Source organism: Sitodiplosis mosellana, unplaced genomic scaffold (assembly GCF_009176505.1).
Source record: "Sitodiplosis mosellana isolate CC-2019 unplaced genomic scaffold, AAFC_SMos_1.0 Smas_scaffold_3, whole genome shotgun sequence".
NCBI lineage: Eukaryota > Metazoa > Arthropoda > Insecta > Diptera > Cecidomyiidae > Sitodiplosis > Sitodiplosis mosellana.
The window spans coordinates 4,709,282-4,732,065 of record NW_022595246.1 but is presented as its reverse complement, the minus strand read 5'-3'; the positions used below and the strand labels follow the sequence as shown (position 1 = coordinate 4,732,065).

The following is a 22,784-nucleotide window of genomic DNA, read 5'->3' as shown; positions in this document are numbered from 1 at the left end:
AAAAATCGGGTTTCGTTTCAATTTTCGCTTCAATTTGCCAGAGAGTTGGATGCTAGAACACAGTTGATTGAATTGCAGCGGGCGATACGAGGCATTTCATGACAACCACATTCCAAAATCAGTTAATATTTTCCATAAAAAGTGATTTCATACTAGAAAATCGACTCTTTCTCTCACACAGAGACGGGCACATAGAGAGGCCCCGCACAGAGCACACTTTAAGGTCTTTAACATGCGACTCGACCCAGGCGATAATTAAACATGAAACGCATCAGCATCGATACTGATCGTTATTGCCATATTATTAAGATTTTAGACATTTTTAGAAAATTGGCTTTTTCAACTTATCTCTCTGACCTTCAGCCAACGAGAAGATTTTTTTCTCCCCCTTTTTGAATCGAAATCGTTTTCTTTGAAACGAAATTCTTTTTGCACTAAAAAGAGCTTCAATTTGAATGAAATGTGAATCATAGATAGGCCGTTTTCAAAGTGTGAATCATTGATAGGTCAAAATAGATTCAAAATACTTGAACTGGAATGCATCAAACGAATGCAAAACGCAGCAAAAAAAAATCACACAGACACGCCATTTACCCAATCATGAATGCATACAGCCTTTTTTCTCTCTCATTGTTGCATTTTCCATTTTCATATCGCTTAGAGCTGGGAATGCGTTTTCACAATACAATTATTTGTCGGTGATTTGAAACTAGAAATTTTCGCATATTTCATTCTATCACCCTCGACTGTCGTATGCTGTACCGTGCTGCGGTGGCGGCAGCAGTAGAAAAAGCATCGATGCACAAATCAAAATACAGCGATCGCCATACCTACGAGCTAAAACATATAATTTTATCGATATGTTTGTAACTATTTGCCGGTGCAGTGATGTGAATGTGTATGAGTCTCTCACTCGCTTCACATGCATTGGTTCGGTGTGTGTCGATACCGATTTTTGTATTTATAACAACAACAACAACAAAAAATATATAATAATATCAAAATGTACAGGCTGTTGTGTTGCCTTATGGCTCATTGTATAAAATTGCTTGCCGCTTACTCCATAAAATGTGTACAAATTTGATGGCAGTTCGCGTCGAATATATCGATTAAATTTTCACAAAGTTCTCTCGCATTAAAATTCATTCGCGTTCACAATGTGTGTAAAGCGATGGCTTTGCTCTCTCTGTTCCGCATATTTAGTTTTGTTTTTTTTTTCAGTTGCGAGACACAGAGAGTAAGAGAGCGAGAGAGAGAAACAACTCATAAAGTAATAAGGAACAACAACAACAACAACAACAAAATACTTTGAGCTATGTCGTTGTCGGTGTATCGCACAAACTCACAGCCTATCGACGATTTTGATTATTATTCGTAACGTGCATATTTTTCGTTCTTTCTTTTCTTCTGTGTTGATTTGGTATTTTCGGGTCGATTTTCCCATTTTGGTTCGAGCATTTTGAGTCAGGTTTTCATTTGCGAGCCTGTTTTTCCCATATACTCGAAATCGTTATTATTATTATGAGTTGGTTGATGTGTGTATGTGTTTATTTCTTCTTTTTCTTTCGGTTGCTCGTGTTGCTTCGTTTAAATTCTCCATTCATATTGCTCTTTTGTGGCCATAATGTTTTGCACACGCCTCCAGCCTCAAGTAAATCGTTAGCAAATTTGAAATTATGAACATACGGCTCGGCTCGGCTCGGAACAACAACCGAATGCCGGATGATTTTAATGCGGTGTACACAAGCAACAGCGAAAAAAAAATCCACGTAAATTATTATTATGCATTTTTATCGAAGAGTTGGCAAAACCGACCACAAAAATCACAAATTGCCAATATATTGATGGAGTTGAAACGGTGCTCCAATGCTGTCTGCCTCTTTTTCTCTTACCGGTAATAAGTAACTTATTCTGAATCTACTTATCCACCAAAAGTGCACATTGCACACGAGAATATCGTTTTGCACCTTTTGCGATAGTAAATCTCGAAGAAAAAGAAGAAGCAGGAGATGGAAAAAAAAGAAGAATGAATTCCAGGAAGTGGAATAAAGCCATTGAATTCCATTGGATGTATCCCAAAAAATACCCCAGAAGAAGATGAAACGCTTGTTGATTGATTAAACAAGGTGAAAATTGGAAACATTCGATCGATAGAAATTAAATGCGCAAGAAAAAAAAGAGCGGTGTGTGCATGATGTAATTTTTTTCCATTCAATGGCGACTCTCTCTGGTTGATAACCTGTAATTAAATGCTTGTATTGAAGAAAAAAAGTTTCATTTTATGATGATGATCGACCGATGAACGACACATTCATGCACATTAAGTAGAGATATGAGATCGGTTGTTGAAGGCATTTGCTTGCCGAAAAGAAAATAACGAGTTTTTTTTTCTTTCTTCGCTCGTTTCGATAAAATCGTTACAACAGTCTTACACAAATAATGGCAAGGATAAGACACATTTAAATTGAAACAAATTGAACCGGCTGAAGAATTTGGTTCGTAATTTTTTTTCCCTCCGTTAGATTATTATTGCCCAAAAAATTATACTCTCTCACGAAAATGTTAATAAAGATCGTACGAATTGGGAATCGAACGAAGAAGAAAAATCATTCCGCAAACACTACATGCCGGAGCCCGTGAATTGCCGATAGGCTTTGGGATTCTATGCAATATGCTCAATCTACTCAATATGAATCGCGTCCAATCAATGTATCTCTCTCTCGCATCCTCCTTATTATCATTACATTGCGAACTCTTCGCTTGTGCTGCGTCGCGATTTTATTAACTTTTCATATTTGAACTAACACAACATTAAGATTATCTTGAAGCGCAACATTGACGAACCAATCATAAGGGTACTGACTCTGCGCTTCTCCAGTTTTAATTCTTTTCTTCGCGTCCTTCAATCAAGAACTCTGTTATTTACACGATTTTTTAACAGATTTTCCAACTTTTACCTGTTCTCCGTTGAACCCGGTGTGTTGCAACAAATATTACTCATAGAAACAATAACAACTTCCATCAATATCGCTCAAGTTGAGCGACCATGCGATCGGCTCAACTGTATCGCATTTCAACATTGATGGAAAATGCTTTGAATTGTGTGGGAGATTTTTCCACATTCATAATTTTCCTCACCGATATCCTATTATCATATTTCATCAATTAAAAATGCTATTTTCAATTTATGAATTCCAATCACCCTTATCATGGAATAATTTTTGAATAAAATTTAAAATCTTGTGTAGTTTCATAATTTCGATTTAGTTCACTTCAAGTGAACGATTTACAAAATACCTTAACCTTATTTCAAACTTCATTTCACAACAATACCAAAAGTAAAGTGTAAAATCATATTTAAAGAGTTAAACAATGCAATGCGTATTAGCTAAATAGACCACACATGTTTATTAATTGATGTGTTGTTTTCATTGATTCTCTGCTCTGTTCGCACTACAAATCTCAACTGATGCGATTACATAATCAAAAGCGGCAGCGAAGCGTCAAACGAAAATACTGAAAGAGAAAGAAAACGTCCTCTTGAAAATATCAAATTACATTGAGTTTGCCGCACACGTGAACACTTGGTGATATTGTGATAGTTGATAGTGAATGTGATTAGGTTTCCGTAGAAGGCGCAGAAGTGTCACGTGCTTCTGTCTGCCAAACATTAGGTCTATTGAAACATTCGGGTAGCGAGAGAGGAAAAAAATCCGAAACTATGTATCATGAACGCCGTGAATGCGTTGCTAATGAAGTGGCATTCAAACCGGTACAACGTCAATGCTGAACGGAACTTCAGCTCTTCTTCAATGAAACTTGTAAAGAATATATGTGGAGAAAATTTCTTTGCCATTTTTTTTTACTCATATTCACTCATTTTGACAATATCCTGACACCAGCGACCGCACGCATCGTCTGAAATGTTTCACTATGCCATCGTGAATACCAATTGTATTGCATGTCTTGTCAAACTCATTTATTTTTAACAAAAGAAGAAAAAAAAACACATTTACACGCTCATTACAATAATATCAATAATTATTGATTAATTTAATTCATTAATGCGATTACAATATGAATAAAAATGAATGAAATTAAATTTTTAATGCGTTTTATTTTCTTGATAGCATCAAAAATGCTGTTGGAGAGGGGAAAATAAAAAAAGGCAAATATTTGTTACGAATAGTCGTAAATTCGCACAGTTGAATCGATATAGTGAACCGCGAATTTGGAATTGTCAATTGATTTGGTTTCGAATTTTTCAATTAATTTTTTCAGTTCATTTTTTCAATCATTTTCGATTTCAATAAGTCTTTTTCCATAATTTTGATTTTCATTTTCATTTGAAAAATAGAAAATTAATTTTTTTTTATCTCATCGTGTGAGAGTAAACCAATTCGAATGGAACTAAAACGCGTGTATTAAATTATCATTCAATTCCTGGACTTTTATCACTGCAGCAGCATCAAAGTAACACCTACAGCAGAAAAAAAGTCCCATTTTATGCTGAGGCATTCAAGTGAAACATTGAAAAAATATTCAAATTAAATTGTGTTTAATGAAAATTATTATGAAATGTGAAAACAGACCCTACGTTCTCATTTCCATACGGTTGAAAATTTAAATTTATTTCCAAGAGTGGCACTTTTGCTCATTTCCTTGTTTCATTTAATTACCCCAAAAGTAAATGCTCTAGATTGTCCGTGTTCCATTTTCGGTTCTGGCGCAGAGAGCGAACGAGATTGAAAAATGACGAACAATTCGGCAAAAATGGGAAAAGTTTTATTGTTCATTTTTTTTGCCACGCATATTTTCTCTGGTCGTTGCGAAGAAAATGTACATTAAAATGAGGCAGAGACGAAAAAAAGCATAAAATTTATAGCAGTACTTTTCCTGCGTTTCTTATTTGATTTCTGAACCAAAGTGTGAGTTTTTCCGTAAGTTTTCACCTTCAAAACAATTCAAAACGATTGAACGATTTGTTTCAACTGTCTCTTTTTTTCTTTCCAATCTGTGCACATGCTGAACGCGAGAAAGATGTGTCGTATGATGCACGGCGGAACAAAAAAAAAAATCATGCCATTACAATTTGTTTTGTACGAACAGACAGAAGTGCGATAAGGCAACCATCACCTCATTATAAACCAGCCATTAAGATGTTTATCGTTTGTTTTTTTCTTCTTCTTCCTTTGCGGTTATGATTTGTGTCAAAGATTTTTTTTTCGGTCTACTCTGCTGCTGTTTCATTTTGTCCATTAAATTATCGATTTTGGACCAGCGACAAAATTCAATAATGTTCACTCAAACACTACCTATTCGGTGCTTCAGAATTGAAGCCACGCACTTTGTTGCCGCCACACCAACAGCAGCTGTATGAAATGGATATTTTGTGAAGAGGTGTTGAAAAAAAGAGTTTATTTTAATCGTCTTGGTATGGCGAATGCTCGCCGGCAATCGATAAAATGGATAAATCGTACAACGCACGTAAAATTGATGATGATGCTTATCCTGAACGGCTTCTTCCGGAAATTATCAAAATCTTCATCTCCGGTACAATGCCATGCGACAGCTATATTCAAAAACCATTTTCAACTCGCAAAACAGACATATTTTACATGAGAGACATGTTTGGTGGGCTAACGAATGGTGCAACTTAGTCGAACATCAACGAATCTAATTCAGAAAGTTTCTACTGAAAATTTATCTTTATCTAATGTGATTTTCATGTGGGCTCCTGAGTACATTCGCGTATATATTCTTCTATCTGTACCAGACACTGAGTCTGTTTCTATTCTATTTAATCCTCTTTCTATTGAATCCAACAAATCAATACAATCAACGATAAAAAAAAGAAAAAATAACTTCATCAATTGATATCATGCAATGTTTTAATATTGGTTAACATTTTCCGTCAGACGATCTCCGTCTGGTGTTGATTTTTCAGTGTTTTTTTTTCGCTCTCTCATTGAAGAGGGGAATCGCGTAGTTCATTGGTACTCGCGTAGTCGAGCATTTCAAAATGAAAAGGAGAATTGAGGGGAAAATTGTCACAGTTGAAAGTCAAATTTGGTCGAAAATTACATTGAATCCTTCAGATCGAACGCATTTTTGTTTAAGAAAAACATAAAATGCCAGTTGAACTCTAAAAATATTCCCAAAATACCAGTTTTACAAAGAATAACACACAATTAAATTGTCCGTTGAAAATTCAAACCGAAGCGCCACGAACTAAAAATTGACACTTGAACATGGTAGCCCACGATGTGACTACCAAGTACGAAACCATACTACCACTGACATTGACAGTTCAATGAAAATGACAGGTCTACGAGCCTCTTTGTCGACTATCAAACAATATTACACACACATGGACACAAATGGCAAACTCTTTTTTTTTCTATTCGTAAGAAATCACATCTTGATGCAAAAACATAGCGATAAAAATAGATTTTGCTAAAGAAAGTTCTCTTTGCGACAACAATAAAATCGAGTGAAAAAGTGTTTGTTCCACATACGATTTATTTACAATGTCACCGCAGTTATTTGTTGAGCAGTCAAAAAAAATTAGAGCAAATGTTCGCAGAGTCAAACCATAGACTTGATTTAGAACGTAAAATTTAGTTTGTGCAACCATTTTTCATCTATATGAAAATAAAATACAAAAACCATTTTTTTCTGTTGTTCATTTTTCACGTGTCCTTATTTGAGCGTGGTCATTGTGTGCTCAGTGCATTTGTTTAGATGCCAATGTCGTGTGTATTTATATTTTGGAAATAGAACATTATTGTCAAGAGACTAAATGTGTGTGAAATAGACGTAGAAATCGATTAAGGGATAATACGCCTAGTTTTGTGGTTCGCAAAAAAAAGGATTTGTGTGGTGTGAAAAGATGTCACTGAGTGAAGCGAATATTTTTCATTTGCGACAAATTTTGCAGAATTTTCATACGAAAAAATCCGCTTTTGTTGACAATCATCGGAATTGCGTGCAAATATTGTGTTTGGTTGGTGAGGAAAATGAGATTTTGGTACGGTTTCGTTATTATGGCGATCACAATATCACCAAACTGCTGAGCAAACGGTTCAGCGACGATGACGAACCACCACCTGCTGTTGCAGCAGACGCTCAACCAACGTCCAGAGACTCAATTGATAGCTTTAGCAGTGCGGCCAGTTGGAAATTAATTGTGTGGTTTCAAAAGACACAGCGAATCATTCAAGATATTTGTTTTGATCCGAGTGGACGTCATTTGTTGGTTGTGTGCTACGACAATACACTACATATTGTACCTATACTTTGGATAATAAACCCCGAATTCGGCCTAAAAACTACAACATCACAAGAAATCGAGAATTTCTATTGGCCTTTTCGGTCTGATGAGATTACCTCGTTCATTGTACCGTTTTCGGGGCCACACGAATGCTCAAATTCCAAAACTTGTCCAAATAATACGAGCACCGCAAAGGCCACACACAAAATCGCTGATGCAGGCAACGAATTAGACGGCGATGCCGTGGAGGACAAATACTCACCAGAACAGATTAATGAGATTCTATCCAACAATGTGTACCAGTCATTTTATATGCCAGCCAGTGATTTGAAACGAATCAGCGGATCAAGTTATACGGAGAATACGATGCAATCCAGTGGTGAAGCCATTAGCATCGCAGAGAAGAGTCCAGATGGTTGTGAGAAATTTTTTACCGCTAACGATGACAATTCCGAACATTTCGAATCAGCAACAGTGAATTTGTGTCCATTTCCGTTATCGGTTGTTTGGTGGAGTACATCGCGACTTGACGAACAAAAGCATCAACATCGAGCGGTTATTGGCTATTCAGATGGTTCTATATGCGTTGTTGGACTAGCGCCAAATTGCCCATTCATCGCCAATACTTCTATCGAAAGCAAAAGTGGCGGCATTTCACAAATGACCATTTGTCGTGATACAATCGTTAAGAGCGTATCGTTATTGGTAATTTGGCACATGATGCGTTTTTTCTTAGCCTTTATTTATTTTACCTTTACTCCGAATTTACTTAAGCAATCCATTTTTGCTTTCAGATTACGGCTACATCAAAAGAGCAATGGAAACTACTTTTGGAGCAAAATTCAATTGGCTACATTTTCCCCGATGAAATTCCGAAATTGTCACCAGATTGCCAGCCACAGAACAATGTTCAGACTACCGACAGCTCAGTCATGAAGTCAAGGTCATCTGAACAAGACTGGCAATTTGTAATTCCAGTGCCGTCATTGAATCAATCAACCGATGAAAAGCCTGATACGGAACTTTCTGAATTTGAAATCATGAAAGATGGTTTTGTGCCCGTGAGTAGTGACCAAGAGACATCGAGCTCGACTGATTTGGTTCCGACTAGCGGAATATTTCCAGCAGCAAGAGCAAGGTTGGCTTCGCTAAGAGATTTGGGAGCAAAAAAGATCGGCGCTTTAAAATTGAAATTGATTGAAAATAAAATCAAATCGAATGAACGAGGTGAGAAACAGAGATTCAATGCACGATGCATGTCATTTTTGCTTGTAGAATTCAAGAATATTCATATTTGTTCAAAAATATTCTCTGGTTTTCAGATCGCAGCCGTCAAAATACTACGCAGTTAGCAACGATGCACATGCCAAGTTTTGTTCCAGAAATTTTAACCACAAAAACAGGACCATATTTCATCGCACAATTTTTACGAGACACACATTTGCTAAGCGCTTTGCATTCATATTCCGACACATTGTCGGTGCACAGTATGGATATCAGTTTGATACCATTGTACTTGTATAAAATACCGAAAGACTGCACAAATGTTCTCCTCACACCGAATATTATGTACACAACACAAAGAGTGCGAAAAAGCCAAGGTGAAGTGAATGAAAATGCTGAGGGTGTGGAGTATGAGAACAAAGAAGTTCCATCGCCGATTAAAGAAACACTCATAAATGCGATCGGTATCATCGGATGTAGTTCGACTGTTTTGCGAATAGGAGAGGATTCGGTATGCTTCATTTTTCGTCTTTATTCAATTTTTCAATGGGCAAAACCTAGACTAAACCAATATTTTTCCTTCCGAACACAGGAATTCAACTCGTCTTCCATGTTGGGAATGTTCAAATTTCCTGACGAACAAATCGTTGATATTCATCGAGTTCCGTATAGTCAACCTACGTCCGTTCCATTCATTGAGGTCACATCTGAGAATAATCAAAATCCAATTCCAATTGGAACCACCAACATTGGCGAGCGCCCAATTATTCAACAGCCGAAAGTCACAACGCAAAACTACGCGGAAACATTCAACAAAGACAAACAGCGTAAGGAGAGTAACAGCGAAGAGAATGAATTCTTCGACATTGATGACAAATCGGTTCTGGAACATGTTTTTCCCGCAATCGAAATGGATCAATGCTTGGTCGTCACCGATCGTTCATTGTATATGATTGAATTCAACCATGTGCCACATATCGTCTTTTTGAATTTGGTGAAAAGTGACCAGTGGAAAGCATGCGAAGAATTCTGTAAAGTTTTCAATTTGGACTACAATCAATGCATTGAATATGCTGGCGATGTTTTACTGCGGAAGAATAAGACAACTCAAGCTCTACTTACGTATAACATATCAAAGATTCCAGCAGTTAAAACCGCATTGAAGTTGGCAATGTTTGGTCAAAATAGTGCACTCATGCATCTCTGTTCAATGGCCCTGAAGATTGTCTATATTCTGAAAAGCGTTTATCCGAAAAACCATACCATCAACTATGTGGCTAAGAGCGTCAACAACACAGATGAACAGAAAATTGATTCGGGAAAGTCGTCGAGTTCAAAGAAGCAGAAAGAATTGAATGTTGGCGTTTTGTGTAGCGATTTTTCATATGAAAAAGATGAAACTCCGGCCGATTTACAGATGTCCAATTCGTCACAGTTTCATTTATCGAATTTGCTGCTGTTGACACTCACCGAAAAAGCAATCAAAGATAAGCAATTGATGCCATTGTGGTGAGTTTTGGTTTTGAGCAATTTATGCCAATTTGAAGTGATGAACGAAGACTAATAATTTTCGTATTTCATAGGAATTTCCTGGTTGTAAACAAACGCTATCATACGAACATGAGCAGTATAGTCTTGGCTCAAAGTGGTTTGTACTCATCAACAATCGTTTTGGCGCTTAATCGAGGCGCTCACATGGATGCATTTTGTGCTTTAGTCGGCGTGACGAACCAGGAATTCGGTAATTTTTAATCTTATCTTATCTTCAATGATTGAAATAATGTCAAAATTATTATCATGGCCGATTTATCCACTTTCAGGTTGGTACAGCGAGATAAATGACATTCTGTATCAGTTGTCGGATCCAATATTCATGGAATGCATTATTTATTTGCAATTAATCGCAATGGATTACTTTGATTGCATTCAATCGAAATGCAACAAAATCAACCAGCAGGTTTTACAACGTCTCAGACATCAATTGGATCCGTTTACTCCAGTCTTCCGACCGATTGTCTCACAGCTTTCATCAAATTACATTGAAAGTGATTCAACTGATTTGAATAAGGTGAGCCCATGCGCGTTCAATTTCTGAGTATTTTCATAAAACCGTTTAAGGGCACTATTTCCAAGGCGCACGATTGCAATCGTGTACGATGTTTTTGAAATCGTCCATTCGTTGCCTTAGAAATAGCAAATATACGATCATGGACGATTTTCTCCATATAAAAACAGATGACCTTGGAAATAGTGTCTTAAGGCTTCTCTTTTAAACGATAGTTTTTTCTTTGTCCCGCAGCTGGTCGAGTTTTGTAAGCATTTAATCGAAACGTTTTTGATTGTTATAATAAAATTGTATACACTGAATTGCACTAAAGATGAAACAACCAATGGACTGAATGTTATTAATGTTAGACTTGAACAGAATCAGGTGAGAATTTCCTTTCGAAATATTCTTATTTTATTTCTGTTCCACCGTTTTATCCATGGAACCATGCTAATTTCTGTACATTTCTCTCTTCCATTAGTTTGCTATAAAAATTGATAACAGTTTATTAAATATTTCGGCTGGATTTGCACATTGCGCGGCCATCATTGATGGCTCTTGTTATTTATGGGGATCGAATGGAGTGAATTGTGCCTTAAATCTGGCTGCACCAAATTCCGTAGCCGATTCAATATCGGAAACATCGCTCAGATGCTTGGAGTTCATTTCAAATATGGGCTTAGAAGTCCACGCAGTGAAATGTGGCAAGGGTCATACTTTGATCCTAACAAACAACGGCGTAAGTGGACATTCGAATCAAAAGATGTTCTTAGTTTCAAGTTATAAATGAAAAAAAATGATTAAAATAATCTTCTATTTCCAGTTATACGCGATGGGATCAAATATGCAGCAACAGCTTGGTATCGGAAAGCATCATGTTCAGGCACTGCAGCCGATGCTTATAAAAGAGTTTGATGGGAAGAATGTTACACTAATTGAAGCTGGTCAATATCATAACGCCGTGTATGCGGACGGTGAATTATACACTTTTGGCTGGGGAATCTATGGTCAACTCGGCCACGGTGATGTTTTCACTTTGGATCGACCGAAAATCGTGCGATTCTTCAGTAGAAAAAAAGTGAAACAAATTGCTCTGGGTCATGCGCACACTCTAGTTCTATGCGGCGACAAATTGAATACAAATGACACAGTTGTGTATGTCTTTGGATGTAATTTATTTGGCCAATTGGGAACTGGCCAGTATCAAAATGAAAATTCGCAACAAAAATACCTAAAAAGCTCAATACCGATCAAAATTGATATTTCCAATGAGACAATCACACAAATTCACACCAAATTTTTTGCTAATGTAAGTAATTTTGCCGAATTTTAACCATTTTTTTCTTAAATTTTTACATCTACGTAATAATTTTCCTCTCATTCTTACTCATTTTTAGTTCGTTATTACACAAAGCAATAAACTTTACACATGGGGCGCTTCACCACAGTTGATTCGTTTACTGAATCAATCACGAAAGCGAGCACGAATGACTCAAAAGTTTGAGGATACAAAAACTGCTCTGACGAATGACATTGCAGATAAATCAAAAGCAACTAATGGTCTATCAAGTGAAGAAACTGATGCAAAAGAACAAATACAAAGTGAGGAGTCAACGAATCAAGAGACGATTGACGTTGATTCTAACAAAACAAACAATGTTGAGTCGTTTGAACAAAATGATACGAACGAAGTGCCAAAATCGATGGCTAGCAAATTGACGCCAAGTAATTTACAAGACAGAATAAGAAACTTTTTACGGTCGGAGAAACATTCGTCTGAAAAGAGCACCGAACCTGATGCAGCGTCCAAAATTAACAGTGAATTTTATTTGGATGATGAGTACACCGAACATTTTCTGCCACAACAAGTTGACACAAGTGAAGTGATCGGTGAAATGCTTCAGGTATGATTTTTGTCGACATTTTGCTTTTTTCAAGTCGAATTTTAGGTTTGAAGAAACATTCTAAGCATTGAAAACCTTTTGAAAACAGATTTCAAGTGGACTATATCACAATGTTTTGCTAACAAACACATCGCAACTGTATACTTGGGGTCGGAATCTGGAAAAACAACTTGGACGCGAGAATACGCGTTGCGATTTAACAAAGCCAACCCTATTGGAGCTTAACGACAATGTGATCTATATTGATTGTGGGGCTGATTTCACGCTGATTTTGACGGATAATTTAACAGTAAAGGCTTTTGGCAACAATAATGTCGGACAGGTATGCATTCATCTTTGTATAAAAAGCATTTTTATCAAGGAGCTCTCAAAGGGCATTTGATACAGTAGGAAAGTTACTTTTTCCACAAATTCATAACGAATGAATGTCAATTTGTGTTTTTTTTTCAGTGTGGTCGCGAGATAAATCATCCGGATCGAAATGGTTATGCCGGGAAATTGGTACGGTTGCGTGTATCAAAGCGTATAGTTCGTCTTCCCGATACTAGTCAATGCATTGAACAGCCACTGGAGATCCCATTGCCTCGCCCGAAGATTCGTATGAATTATGACCCTGTGCGTTATTTGAAGAGTATGCCACAGTTTCGGCCAGAGTTCATATCACGTGAAATATTTCGCACACCTGGTTTTGCCGACACAAGTCCATCGAGTGAAAACTTTGACTGCAACAGTCTATCATCGGATGGCGACAACCTAGCAATTCCATCGGCTAACCAGTTCACATCCATGAAACATTCACTCTCATCAAATACAAAATCACCGTTGTCATCTAGTGATCTAGAAGTGACCAGCGAATTCATTCACTATTGTCTCTTTATCCTGCACGGAATCTATGATGCACATAAAATTCTCGGTTTTACAACACTGAACGAGTTCAAAGTGCGCATACTTATGCTGAATTACTACGTAAAGGAGTCATTTGCATTATGCTTGGCAGCGGCAAAAGACACTATTGCAATGCATCAGAGTCAAGACGATGTTGATTTGGATAACATGATGCTAACGAGTTACGTGATAAAATTGTTCGAATATTTTACGAAGGATGCAAACGTTGTGCCCGTTCATCGAACAGACTTAAAATACCTGATTCATGGCATTTTTATGTATTTCATCGAGAATTCGCTGTCGTTGCAACCGCTTGAAGAGTACTTTTTGAACAATATCGATCACTACCTATTCGGCTTGGCATACGTTCTCTTCTTTAATAATAACAACACAAAACTGGAGCGACAACTTCAACAAAAATACAATCATTTATTTGGAGACTGTGTTCCAGATGCGAGTCAACGAAACTATGACGTTGCTGGTGCAACCAATTACAGTGATAGCTTAAACACCGGTGACGAAGAAGACTCAACGGGCGAGCAAACAAGCCAAACGGATCAAAATGATAACGATGTTCAACTTGATTTTGATACACTTTTTAAGCACGTTTCAACGTCATTCAAAGCAATCATTTGCCAAAGATTAATTAAATTCGATAAGGAACTAAATTAGGTTCGAGTGTCATTTTTTCGTTGTTTTTAAATTTCATTTTTTTTTTCTATTAAAAGCCAATATTTATTTTCCAATTTATTCTAATCCGATTAATGGTCAAATTTTATGTGATAATTTCGGTAACTGTTTTATGTTATTCTGGGTGGCGGTCATAACGCCCTGGACGGACAGCATGCTTCTGTGTTTCTATTACATTAGAGTATGCTGTCCGTTGGTGGCGTTTTGACCGCCACTCGTTATTTTAAATTTCGCTTACAGTCTATTTATGTTCCTCGGGATAAATTTATCCTAAGGATAAATTTTTTTGGTCATAATACCAAAATTTCCAGCAAGAGAACATAGATTTTACGTGAGTTAAGTACAATTTCTTTTGAATCGATTAAACAAAGTTGAATGCATTGTTGAATGAATCAATCAAAATTACGGCATAAAAATCAATCAAAAATTTCTTTTGCCTTGATGCGATTCTCCTCGGCGTATATTAGAACTGTCATAATTTTAGTTGAAAAATAATACTCTTAGTTAGATGAATCCAAACTCGAAGTTGTGAGAAAAACATGTTCATTGTCATTGTAAAAGCGTGTCTAGATTTCATGTTCATCTTTATTTAATAGAAACAAAAATTAGAAAAAAATGCTAGAATTACGGGCGCACCATTGACATTACCTTCAGGCTCTCCTTTTGACATCAAATGAAATTTATCGCACTGAAATGCGACACATTCAAAAACAAAAATGCACAGCTATAGACCAAACACTCATCGTTGCCCATTCTATGTGTAAGCTAAATTAATCGAAGGTGTTTGACTCTCCCGATCTTGGTGAGGTGTGAACTCAAGAAAATAAACACTGTAACTTGTTAAATGAAATAATTTAAATGTTTTTATTCATTGGACAATAAAATGTTTCTATTATTCAATTAAATACTTAATCCAGGTGACATTGACGGTGAAATTAAGCGGATTTTATACTAGTTGTCGTAAAGGAAACAACTAACACATTCAAAACGGCTAGGCAAAATATTCCACATGTTACCAAACTGCCAACTTTATCCGCTTTGCTTTTATCGCCTTTCTTCTTCACATGACGCTGGGATGAGTCGCATAATAATTTATTTATTTCTGATGGTTCACGAAAATTATTCAAAAAATCATTGAAACACAAACCTTGTATATCAATCCAATTCCAACGAGCACTTGAACGATTAGAGATAGGATAATTAATGTGGCACTGATGAAAAAAGTCTTTTCCTCAGAATTGTATGTTATCAAAAACCTCAGTTGATTCGCATTTGCGGTCAATAGCGCTATATCCATCATTCCTATATCATTTTCAAATGAAAAAGATTGTTTTTTTTTCTTCACAGTAAATCTAGGTTAATATGAATTTATTGCCTCTGTACGATGTGCTATTCGATTTTTTCAGTGGAATCGCATTTTCAGTTTCATCATCTGATGATATCGATAAGGAGACACCCTCTTTGATTTGCCTCAAATCTTTCGTGCTACATCCAACACATCCTTGATCGACTGTGTCCAAACCTATCGATTTCTCCTCCACATCTTCCATCGATGTTGCCTTAACTGAAATAAGTTTCCCGCGAATCATATCGACTTTTTTAACTGCAATTCTTTTCTTGCACATTCTACACATTTCAAAATCATAATAACGATTTATACCTGGTTTTAGCTCAATAGCACTCGAATCGATTTCAATAGCTGATGGCGTTTCTATCAACTCATTGGATGTGCTCATTTTTATGTTCAACTTTGTGAATAAAAACTTTGCTTGAAACGAATAAAATGTAAGATTGATGACACAGGTTAATAACCTAATCAAATATTGTTTTGCATTTCGTAGCGAGGATTCACACTAAAATGACGTTATGTCATATATGGATTTGTCAATCAAACTATTGTCAATATTAATATTTCGCAATTGTATGTGTACGTTCTTCAAAGTATGTTCAAAACTGAATTCAAATGCGAAAAAACACATAAGTTTTATTCTGAACTTCAATTTCGTATTATCAAATACGAGCCGCAGTTGATCATTTTGCGGTTCACTTATCATGATATGTTGGTTTGATCCGACTCATTTGGAGGTTTTAGCTTATGCCCTTTAATTACGGTTTGTTCACCGTAATAATTTGATAAGGAGAACCAATTCTATGATTTTTGTCGAAGCGTTGAAGCATAAGTCCAAAGTATAATTTAAAGATAAAACCCGACGATTGCTCCGACAAAATGACTCAAATAGTTCACAGTGGTCTACAGTATTTGCCTATAAAGCCTAAAATCAGTGCATATGTAATATGTAAGAAGCCCTTCAAGATTATTTATCCTTATCAGTTCGGTGCGGAGTGATGTAAAAACCACAAAGAAAAAAAAACAAGCTTTGTGGTGATTGGGAACGTTAATATAAAAAAAATCATCCTAAACCTTAAAGATGAACACTATTTTCGCATCTGATAAATTTTATTTTATTTTTATTTTATTCAATTAAGAAAATTTGACATATTTCCATCGACTTTACTAATATTGAATGCTACAAACTATATCACAGTAAAAGCAAATCTGTTCGATGCGGTTTAAACTAGGTGGTTGGTAAAAGTAAAAATAAAAATAATTCCATTTGAATTATAACGAGTGGGCAACAATACACAATAGTATGCAGTCATTCATAGCTCTAGAAATGATTTGTACACCATATTCGAAGAAGCGGGGCAAGAGTTAATTGGAAGTGTTATTTTTCGGCGGTGGGAATTTCTTAATGGTGTACGGATAAAGCGCCCAGGCTTTTTCCCGCTTGTACTCGTCAATGTTATATTTCGATTGCTAAAAAAAGAGATGAAAAAAAATTTCATATGTATTTGATCCAGGTAAAGAGAAGAAAACCTACATTCAATGCATCATTTATTTCAATGTTGTACAGTTTCTTAAGTCCTCGTAAATTTCGGCCCAAAATGTAGCCAAACTCCTTTCTTGTGATGCGGTATCGTTGTGTGGTAGTGGTTGGTTCTGAGTCTGGTGATCCTGTTGTCGTCGTCTGTGAATAATGGACCAAATTAATGCTCAACTTGAAAGAATTTTAGAAAGTATTTCAACACACGCCATGGTCACATTTTACTAATAACACCAAAAGGGAATGTGATGGCGATAGAAAGGTCAAAAATGATTGATCGAATCGAGTTTATCCAAAATAAAAGAGCCAAGAGTGGACGTTTCTTTATTTACTCCAAAAAAAACAGAGAAACAACAACGATTAGCGATTGGTCAGCGGCAACCTTGATATTCGTCGCAAATCTCTGTATAAAAAAGTCGTCGCAAATATCTGTGTAAATATTGAATTTTTTGGATTTCGGATGTCTCAATCGGCGCAGTTCGCATCTTTGGAATCAATGGATTTGGCATTGAATGCAGGCCGTATTCTTATTGAAATCTTATAATGAACTAGATACCAATATCTCATGACATTTGTTATTGTAAACAAATCTCGATTGATTCGGGATTAATTTGTTTTGTAATTTTATTTACATCGGCCACTCGCCAACGGCGAGCTGTCTTTTATGCATAAACAAGATTTGAACTTTAAATTTGGTTCACGTTTTGCGTTTAATTTTCGTAGGTCACCATGGAACGAATCGAATCAAATGTGTGTATGTGTGTGTGATCACAACTTACCGTAGGCCGTTTAGTGGCCATATAAGTGTCGTTGAAGCCGTCAGCAACGATATCATACGTTTGCTCCAATGCAAAATATGTTTCGTTTTTTTGCTGCAATACCAACAACATCATTAAAATCGTGAGATAATTACGCACAAATACGAAATGAAATGACTTACTTCGGCATACAGCGAGTATATATGTGTTATAGCATTCCAAACATTGAACAAACTGGTAAACGGATTGATGAATCGTTTTTCGCGCACTTTTGGTTCGCTGTGTGCGGCGAAGTCGACAATTTTCTCTTGTCGCACGACTGTGGCTCGTTCACGTGCTTCAGCATCCCACGAATTCCCGACCAGAAGCGATGTCAAAACAATCGCTATCATCACTTGCTTTATCATTATGGTTTTATATGGCACCGTTGATTCGGAAGCAATAAATTCTGTAAAATTTCATAAAAAATGACATGATTTACAATCCATTTTTTTTCTTCTTCTTTCGTCTTAATTCAAGAGTCTTAATTCAAGGGTCTTGAATATTCAATATTTAAAAATACATAATCCCATCAATATTACAGGGATACAATTGCGACATCATAATCGAACGGCATTTATGACAATTAAATTCATGATTTATTGCACTTAACATTCCATCACAACCAATTTTAGTGATACTGTAACCGCTTATGACGAAATGTTTTAACATCACATACAAATGAGATTCCTTTTTTTGTAACGGAACTTTAGTTGACCAAAGTAAAAACTCAATAACAAAATGTTGTTTTGACTATATCGCCAATGGATCTTACAACGAACGCAGAATCCGATAAAAATAATATTTATAACAAACAACTGCCTTGACCACATTGAGCATAGACACTTACACACAAACAGATTAAATAACCAACATTTAGTTTATCTCATAATTATCATATGTGAATTTTTATGACGTTTTTGTGGTTAAGCCAGACAAAATTACAAACAAGAACACATCACTGAATCATTTAAATGGAGACTAATGTGTTTGATTTCAGTGACACTTTTCGTAAAAAATGGTTGACCTATTTTTTTTGTTTAGCATCTAAATGCATATCTTATACGATCAAAGACAAGCAAAAAAACATCGCGTGCTAATTTGTCTCATCAAATCTTTTTCTTGCCCTTCATTGAACCAATTTCGGTTTTTTGTTTAGACAAATTTTATTGTTTTTTTATTGAATGAAACTTTTTTTCTATCGAATTAAGTTTAGTTTGTTATTGAATCAACAATTTGTTCATTGTATCGAGTCTTATTCACTTTCAACGTGTAATATTGACCAAAATAGTTTGAATTGTTTGGTCGATAACAATTAACCGAAATAATACATTATATCGAACTACAATCGTCGGTTTCGTTTCGATAATCTTGATTCACAAAAATGCCCGAATAAACACTGAAAATGCCGATTGCACACGAATGTGCCGATTTCATCAGCCAGTACCCAATACCTCGAATTGTTCCATTCATGAATTCCGTGTCTTATTCATGAAATTCACTGCGAATATTTTTTTCTTTCTTTCGAATAATGACTTGACCCATTCAAACCATGTCAGTTCATTTCATTTCATTTTTCAACCAGCAACTGCATCATCAAAACAATCACGTAATACTCTTATTTCGGAACAAAAATCCAATGCATAAAAATTAAATGCATTAGCTTAAAAACCTCATGCTCACACACAAAAATGGTTATTTGATTTAAAACAATCACATACCACGATATATTCGAATGAAGAAACAAACGAATGAACGAAGAAAAAAAGAGCACACATACAAAGTTGCACAATATTGTGTAAGTCTCTTTTGTATTTCACATTAAAATAGAAAACTTCTGAATAGGTTGACACGAGAACGGATAAGATACAATATAATGGTAACCGTCGTGTTGTGATCTCTGCTGCTGTGCTTACACATCAAATGTGATGAACGAACGAAACTGCCTAAAGATCTGTGTCTTTCGACTATCTAGTCGCTGTGTGCATTTTGTATGACTCTTCTCGACAAACGTACGATTCATACTGAAGAGAGACAGAAAAATGTGATTGCGAATCGGGGCTCGTCGATTGAACATTGCTTGGTCTTGGACATTGGTTTCTTTTGCAACCGCACTGTATGCATATTCATATTCATGTGAGTATAAAACGATTTGCTAAATGTTTCGTTATACATCGATATATAAGTGAATGGGCGCGCGCAAGTGTATTGTGATTCAACCGAAGCAAACACTCATACACAATCATCAGTGTTGAGCTCTTATTATTACGGCAAATCGAACCGATATGCTTGCTTACACCGATCGCCGTTGTAGTATTTCTTCTGCTTCTTTGCCATGCGCAATAAAAACGATAGTAAACCTGTAAAAAAAAAGACGCTGCGCTGCGCTATATCTCAGCACATATGATTATCACATCGTTTGCCCCACTACACGTACGCGCACACCACTTGCACATACTTGATATTCACGGCGATATTCTCGCTACGATTCACACGCACCAGATTTGAATAATATTTTATTCATGACTCTTTTTTTTCCGTCTTCGTCTTCTCTTTCAGACCATTCTTGTGCAACACACATCAGAGATGTTATCTATTATGGACTGCCAATGTTTACCACTAAATGTCAATATTTCAGGGGCAACATGCAGAACCACCATTCCGATTCGGTGATAATACCGTAAATAGTGCAGAATCTTAGTTTGACCACATGAGAATGGTGTTTTATGGAACAAAAGCGTTTTGCACGTGGAAATTCAACTGTTTCCGTAGTACCAATTTTAACACCAATTCATTGCCAAAGCACATATTGTTGAAATTGATGGAATTGCGTTTGTCTCAATTAAATAACGGATGGCTTATCAAGGCAATACCGTTAAATATCACAATTCAGTTTCTGAATGGCTCGATTCAATCTAAAAATACCTTTACGAAGCATCATTATAGCCAATTTAAGAAGTTATCGCTGGCAGTAAGATGTAATAGCGGTGATCAAATGTAATAACTCGCATGTTATAGCTAATAAGACCTTCTTCATCAGAAGCCATTGCGGAAACACATTTTAGATGAGTCAATAAACTTTTCGATGTGCGCAATTGGTATTTCAAAACCAAATGGGAAACCATATCAATCATGGCATGTCTTTGTCGGTTGTTGTGATTCATAGAATAGATTGTCTTTTGGTTAAACATTTTCATGGTTCAATGCCAAAGTTGCACCTTTGTTTGTGCTAACGAAGACGAATGACAGATACTGTGACTGCGAATATTACATACGTATGCGTCTATAAATAACATGTGTACACGCATGTGTTAAACATGCGATAGACTTAAATAAGCGAACAAGTGGTAGACCGCAACTACAAAAAACATGAATACGTAACGCATACAACACTCATTTGACGATCAATATAGCGCCAGAATCAAAACCCATAATGAAACACAATGATTATGTTTTTCGTTTGCTTTATAAGCACACGACAATCAGCATGAATTATGAATGCATAATTTTTATTATTCGACAATCGGACTGCCTTTTACGGAACAGAATTACGCCAAAGGTGTTAATAACATGGAATTAGATTGCGTGTTTTGATTAATCAAAGCTTTGTGAAATATTCACAAGCCAAAAAGTTCAAATAGATCTTTCTTTCGCTGAAAAATAGGTAGAAAAAATCTACTTGCAATCTTCAACAAAATGTACATTCACGAAGCACTTCTACAGCGTAGCTTTGCTATCACAAGTTTGCACATATCCAAATGCTGTGAACAAACATTAGGAGTGTTGCTGTTGATTCAAAGAAGTAAATGTGGTTGCCTCGGCATAAAAATGAGCAAACACTCCAAAGAAGGTTGTCACCTTTAAACCCATTTTTTTAAACTTTTCATTCTCGAGAATATCAGCATCACGCACCGGCGGCGATTTCGTTCGTTATTATCTTTAATTATTGCCATCCATAACTTGATTTACAGTGTGAGCTACGCTATGATGAAATGATGAATGAACAAAAAATTGAATGAGCATTGAGCACTCTTAATTTTCCTTTTTTGCATTCACATTCACTGCATTGTGGTTGATTTTTTGTTGATTGTTCTCGCGATCAATTAGAATCGGTTTGCCTTGGCCGCAATTATGCGCACACATAAAAAAAACGCTAATTTCAATTAAAAAGTCAAACAGAATTTCAGTATCGGATCAACGAGTGCAGTCACTTTTTGGCACAAATCTATTGTTACCGTCCATTTGGTTTTCTGCACGAAGCGGGTTAAACTAAGTGAGAATTCCATGAAAAGCATTGATTTGATTAAGTGGCCTCATCAATTTGGCCAATTCATTCAAACGGCATAGATACTAATTGGCCATTGTTGTATGTAAATTGATTTTTAACGATCGAATCTTTCTCGCTACTCTTTCGTCTGTCTGTCAATGACTTCGACGCAAACTTTTATTTATCTTTTATCATTCTTTTGAGTGTTGCGTAACGCATAGTGAACAGCCGATAAAAAGTCAACAACACCTTTCCACATCAATAGAAACGCGCTTGTTCAGTGCACCAAAAGTATTAGTGACCAAACATCGCTGAAAATATTGGGAAAAAACATTTTTTTGTTGAAAATTCGTTTATTTTCACATGTTACATAAAAAATACAATGCAAAATAATAAAAACTCATAATTTATCGATTTTCAGCCAATACTTAGGATGATTGATCATTCGGTTAGCACCTCAAATTTGCCTCTCCATTTCTGCGTAGTAGGATTTTTTGTTACCCAGTTCCCACTCTGAGAACTTAATGGAAGTCGACCAGGAACTATTATTAAAACAGTCTTCAACTGACTGAAATACAAAACTATTGGAATGAGTTCTATCAGCAGTAATTGTACAGTTGAATGAATTCAATGAGTTGAACATAGTCATAATATATTCAACTTGGTCTATTTCAGAAAAATTCACATTATTCAACCAATTAATCTTCGTTAACGATGGACATATTTTCGTGAGTCTCTCCAAATGTTGAAAATCGGACACCGATTCGAAATGCAAACCTAGTGTGGATATGGTCGGATTTTTTTCGATAAAA

General features: G+C 36.1%; 3 protein-coding genes across 5 annotated transcripts in view; 1 reads left to right on the top strand and 2 right to left on the bottom strand.

The window, feature by feature from the left end:
* The first annotated feature begins 6,304 nt into the window (after positions 1 to 6,304).
* LOC129565742 (uncharacterized) lies at positions 6,305 to 14,873 on the top strand. The gene is made up of 12 exons (XM_055440930.1): positions 6,305 to 7,978; positions 8,068 to 8,500; positions 8,596 to 9,008; positions 9,090 to 10,006; positions 10,081 to 10,238; positions 10,318 to 10,565; positions 10,797 to 10,928; positions 11,026 to 11,283; positions 11,368 to 11,853; positions 11,942 to 12,448; positions 12,537 to 12,770; positions 12,899 to 14,873. Exons 1-12 carry the CDS (start codon positions 6,893 to 6,895, stop codon positions 14,003 to 14,005), a joined length of 5,979 nt encoding a protein of 1,992 aa, XP_055296905.1. The 5' UTR covers positions 6,305 to 6,892; the 3' UTR covers positions 14,006 to 14,873.
* A 71-nt stretch (positions 14,874 to 14,944) lies between these two features.
* On the bottom strand, positions 14,945 to 16,055 carry LOC129565743 (ninjurin-B). 2 transcript variants are annotated; one of them, XM_055440932.1, is made up of 4 exons: positions 15,684 to 16,055; positions 15,399 to 15,587; positions 15,171 to 15,325; positions 14,945 to 15,093 (listed from the first exon to the last, which is right to left on the bottom strand). In XM_055440932.1, exons 1-4 carry the CDS (start codon positions 15,757 to 15,759, stop codon positions 14,959 to 14,961), a joined length of 555 nt encoding a protein of 184 aa, XP_055296907.1. In that variant the 5' UTR covers positions 15,760 to 16,055; the 3' UTR covers positions 14,945 to 14,958. The 2 variants fall into 2 exon arrangements, with proteins under 2 accessions (XP_055296907.1, XP_055296906.1); XM_055440931.1 differs by having other exon boundaries at positions 15,399 to 16,055.
* A 415-nt stretch (positions 16,056 to 16,470) lies between these two features.
* Positions 16,471 to 22,784, bottom strand: part of LOC129565741 (uncharacterized) — a 13,285-nt gene continuing 6,971 nt past the window's right edge. Inside the window, exons 1-5 of one of the 2 annotated variants that reach the window (XM_055440929.1) lie at positions 19,160 to 19,393; positions 17,849 to 18,114; positions 17,688 to 17,780; positions 16,906 to 17,052; positions 16,471 to 16,841 (exon numbers count right to left, since the gene is read on the bottom strand). In XM_055440929.1, the coding sequence (XP_055296904.1) occupies positions 16,737 to 16,841; positions 16,906 to 17,052; positions 17,688 to 17,780; positions 17,849 to 18,114; positions 19,160 to 19,178 (630 nt within the window). In that variant the 5' untranslated portion in view covers positions 19,179 to 19,393 and the 3' untranslated portion in view covers positions 16,471 to 16,736. Of the gene's footprint in view, positions 16,842 to 16,905; positions 17,053 to 17,687; positions 17,781 to 17,848; positions 18,115 to 19,159; positions 19,394 to 22,784 lie in introns of those variants that run through there. The other variant, XM_055440927.1, reaches the window with a different exon arrangement.